This window comes from Gallinula chloropus (genome assembly GCF_964237585.1).
Source record: "Gallinula chloropus genome assembly, chromosome: 32".
Classification (NCBI taxonomy): domain Eukaryota; kingdom Metazoa; phylum Chordata; class Aves; order Gruiformes; family Rallidae; genus Gallinula; species Gallinula chloropus.
The window spans coordinates 761,686-765,916 of record NC_140117.1 but is presented as its reverse complement, the minus strand read 5'-3'; the positions used below and the strand labels follow the sequence as shown (position 1 = coordinate 765,916).

At 58.4% G+C, this 4,231-nt stretch overlaps 1 protein-coding gene across 1 annotated transcript; it reads right to left on the bottom strand.

Annotated features, from left to right (window-relative positions):
• Window positions 1–1,124: 1,124 nt before the first annotated feature.
• LOC311202837 (class I histocompatibility antigen, F10 alpha chain-like) lies at window positions 1,125–4,231 on the bottom strand (the record flags this gene model as incomplete). Its single annotated transcript, XM_084277487.1, has 8 exons — window positions 1,125–1,138; window positions 1,319–1,357; window positions 1,655–1,681; window positions 1,819–1,929; window positions 2,015–2,287; window positions 2,364–2,639; window positions 3,391–3,654; window positions 4,171–4,231. The coding sequence occupies 8 exons, from the start codon at window positions 4,229–4,231 to the stop codon at window positions 1,125–1,127; spliced, it is 1,065 nt and encodes a 354-aa protein (XP_084133613.1).

Here is a 4,231-nt window from a genome sequence, read left to right as displayed (position 1 = left end):
GCTGGACAGCAGTGCTCAACAAGCTGCTCCATCACTCCCCTCTTCAGCAGGACAGGGATGGAGGGAAAATAAGATGGAAAAAGAACTCATTGTTCAAAATAAAGAACATGTAATACAGCAAAAATATGTGTTGAGAGGCTCAGGAGTCGAGATCAGGACAGGGAGAGATTGTTCTGCAATCAGCATCACGGGCAGAACAGACTCAACACAGAATAAAGGACAGAAAACTAATTTATTACACTGCACTGCACACCCAGTGACATCAGAGTTGGATTCAGAGATACACAGAATTGTAGGGGTTGGAAAGGTCCTCCAGAGATCATGGAGTCCCACCCCCTGCCCGACAGCAGATGATGTCCAGCAACATCCCGGGCAGCTGGGCTTCAGTACGCACAGCGGTTGCTCCAGAACACAAGCATGGTCAGTAACAAACATCCCCTGTTCATCCTCCTTTCAGGTTTTATGGTCGAGCAGACATCAGAGGGCTTGGAATATCACTTTGGTCAGTTGGGATCACCTGTCCTGGCTGTGTCCCCTCCTAAGGTCTTGCCCACCCACAGCCTACAAGGGAGGGGGATGTTGGAGAGACAGCCTGGATGCTGGGCCAGCCCCGCTCCCCAGCAGCCAAATCCCGGGGCTGGTACCAACACCCTGCTCACTCCCAATGCACAGCATGGCCAGGACTGCTGGGGGAAATGAACTCCACCTCAGCCAGACCCAACACAGTCCTAAACACGGCACCATGCTGGGCTTCTGGGAAGAAACCAAGCTCTATTCCAGGGAAAACCAGCACAGCCCTCAACCCAAGGCTGCAAGAGCAACCCAGGCACAGGGAAAGATGGCACAACCCATTGGAGGAGGGGACCAGTTATTGTGTGTGCACACACTGAATAAATAACTTTCAACCTCAAAATTAAAAGATTGGTAAAAGCTGAACTGCCCAATTATCAAAGCTTTGCAAACGAAGTGTTTCTCTGGCCAGCAGAGCCACCAGCACAGCAGCGTGGGCAGGCACAGCCTGATCAGCTCTCTGCAGGCAGCTCCCAGCCGCCTCCAGCACCTCTGTGTGCAGCTGGTGGGAGCACAGGGGGCACATCCAGCCTCTCAGGTCCTTCCTGGAGCAGTTAGGCTGAGATCACTGCAAAGATGGAAGAGACACTGTCACCAAGGGCCACCTCCCTGTCCCCAACCACCTGCTCTGGGGGTCTCAACATCCCACTCCCCAGCTCGAGGTTACTCAGGCCATGGGTTCCACAGGTGAGCACAGAGAGCTGGGGCTGCCCCATCCACCCCCCCCCACCCCAGCCCCACAACGTACCGCTGACCGAGCTGGAAGGCTCCTCGTCACTGCCAGTGCCTGTGAGGGAGAACCAGCTGTGAGCTGTAACCCTGTGCTCGCTGAGGGCCTGGTGCATGTTCCAAGAGCCAGCCCAGGAGCCATGGCCGTGCTGCAGCCACCAGCAGAGGAGGATGGCACCATGTGCACCAGATGGGAGACACAACCTATTCCATATGAACCCACTACAGGACTGTAAAGAGGGGTGGCACAGGGAGAAAGGGGATGGGGAAATGCCAAGAGCAGACAGAAACCAGAGCCACAAGACTGCCCTGGCACCGGGCAGTGGCTGGAGCCAGACCTGACCCAGATACTCACATGGTGCCTTGTCATAGGCCTTCCTCCCTGCAGAGAGAAAGAGGCATCAGAATCCACTGTGCTTCACCCTCAGGCTTGGGGGCTTCCCAGAGTGCTGTGGATTGTGCCCACAGCCCCTGCCAGTCCCCCAGACTCTGCCTTCCTCCCACACCCTGGAGCTTTACCTGATTTGTGCTTCCAGATGATGAATCCGACAATGAATCCAATGATGCCAATGACAGTCAGAATGGCAACAAACACCCCCAGCACGATGGCTGATGAGTTGGACTCCACCTCTGGAGACAAACAGGGCTGTGATGAAGGGGAAAAGGGGAAACCCCCCAGCCCACCCCTCCACAAATCCAAGGCCACCAGACTCACCCCACACAAAGACCCCCGGCTCGCCCAGGCTGGCGTGCTCCACACGGCACCGGTACTTGTCCTGCTCCCCAGGAGGGGCCTCGATGGACACCCAGGTGTAGTAGGTGCCATCGCTGTTGGGCACGATGCTGCCCTGCTGGGTCTCCTGGTCCCTGACCTCACTGTCCTTCAGCCAGCTGATGGTGATGGGCCGTGGGTAGAAGCCATAAGCGCGGCAGTGCAAGGTCAGGATCCCCTGGGTCTCCTTCTTCGATACTCGGACCGTGGGGGGCTCTGGGGAGGGGGTGGCAGTGAGGCCTGGCACACACATCCACGCTGGCCCCTCCCCAGGGTCCCCATCTCCCCTCACCTTTCCTCTCCAGCACGGCCTGCCCATAGCTCACGTATTTCCTCAGCCACTCAGGGCAGGTGTTCTCCAGGTAGTGCTTTAGGTCCTCAGCAACAGTCCTGTCTGCCTCCCAGTTCCTCTTGGTGATTTGTGCTGCTGCATCTGCTGCAGTCAATGTCATCGTGTCCATGTCGAAGGCAATGAAGTCCCTCCCATTGTAGGCGGATTGCCAATACCCCCTGGTGCTATTGTCCTCCAGGAGGTCACAGCCGAACATGAACTGCAGTGTGTGAGCCCCTGAAACACGACCAGGGAGACAGGGCTGAGGGGCTGTTGCAGCCCTGGGCCTTCAGTGGGGTAAGGCCCCGTGGCAGCACCCCCTACTCCAGCCCTGTGTGAGGCCCGAGGGAATTGGGCACTGACACAAGAGTTGCCCCCACCCTGCCCATGGCCCACAGCACTAGGGGTGTCACATAAAGCTGTGAAACAGACCCCTGCACCCAGGGCATGGCTGGGCTGGCACCCAGCCCATGGCACACTGCAATAGCAAGGTGATGGGACAGGTTCCTGAATGTTGGGGAAGGGGGTTAGCAGGTGGGATGGGTTGGGGGAGCTCTTTTGGCTCTAGGTTGGGGGGTATGAATCATAGAAACTCCTGAGTTGTAAGGGACCCATAAGCATCACTAAGTGCAAGCCCTGACTCCCCACAGGCTGGACAAGTCAGAGCATTGGACTGAGTGCATCATGCTGACGCTTCTTGACCTCAGTGAAGCTGAAGGATGGGAGAGTACAAGCTGGGGTGGACGGTACAAAGTACCATAGGAATGGTGGGGGGCTGGTACATGGGGTGGGAGCCCCTTATTTTGGGGGGATCTCCACTGCTACAGGGGTGGTGAAGGGTGGGATGTGGTGGTCAGGCCTGGGATGGGCTGCTGGTCACTGGGCTGGGGGAAAGGGGGAGGTCCACAGGCCTGTGCACTATTGTGGTGCATTGAAGGGCCTTCTGAGGTTTCCCATCCCACAGAGCCCCTTCCCAGCCCACACTCACTCCTGCTCTGGTTGTAGCGCTCCTGCAGCGTGTCCAGGTCCACACCGTTCATCTCCTGACTGTTCTGTCCATTATGGGTCTCCTGGTCCCAGTACTGCTGGTCCAGGTTGGCCGCCATCCAGTCTGCCCGAGGCACCATCCTCCTTGTCTCGCTGTCGTAGTGCACAATGAGGTTCCCATCCACGTACCCCACGAAGACAAACTCAGGCACCCCTGGGCTGGGCTCTGACACCCCAATATCAAAGTAGCGCAGCGAGTGGAGCTCTGTGGGGACATGGGGGACAGTGAGGGTTGGGGGGTCTGGGCTGAGGGGGCCCACGTTGTGGGGAGCGTATGACTGGTTGGGGCACTGAGAGGTGTACAGGAGGGGGTTCTGCTTCCAGGGAACACCAGGAGGGTCTGGTGTCAATGACGGGGGTGGGGGATGGGCGTGGGGTGGGACTCAAGGTGCCCAGGAAGGGGTGTCCAGGGAGGTCCCTGGCACCAAGGAGAAACAGATCTGGGGGAAGAGCCTGGTGGGGTTAGGAAAGTGAAGGCAGGGCTGGAGGGAGTGTTCTAGGGGAGCCTCTGGTCCCTGATACGGGATACCAGGTTCCCCCTTTGTCTGGAGGGATTTCCTGGGGCCCAGTGAAGGGGAGCTGGGGTGGTGCTGGTTATTCGGGGTGGAAGAGGGTCAAATGGGGTCCTGGTGCTGGGGGAATGGAGCACCGGTGTCAGGAAAGGGGATCCAGGGAGTCCCGACGCCCAGGGAAAGGGCTCCGGGTCCCCACCCGCACTCACCGCACGCTGCCCCGCCGAGGAGCCACAGCAGCAGCAGCCCCAGCGCCCAGGCCGGCCACAT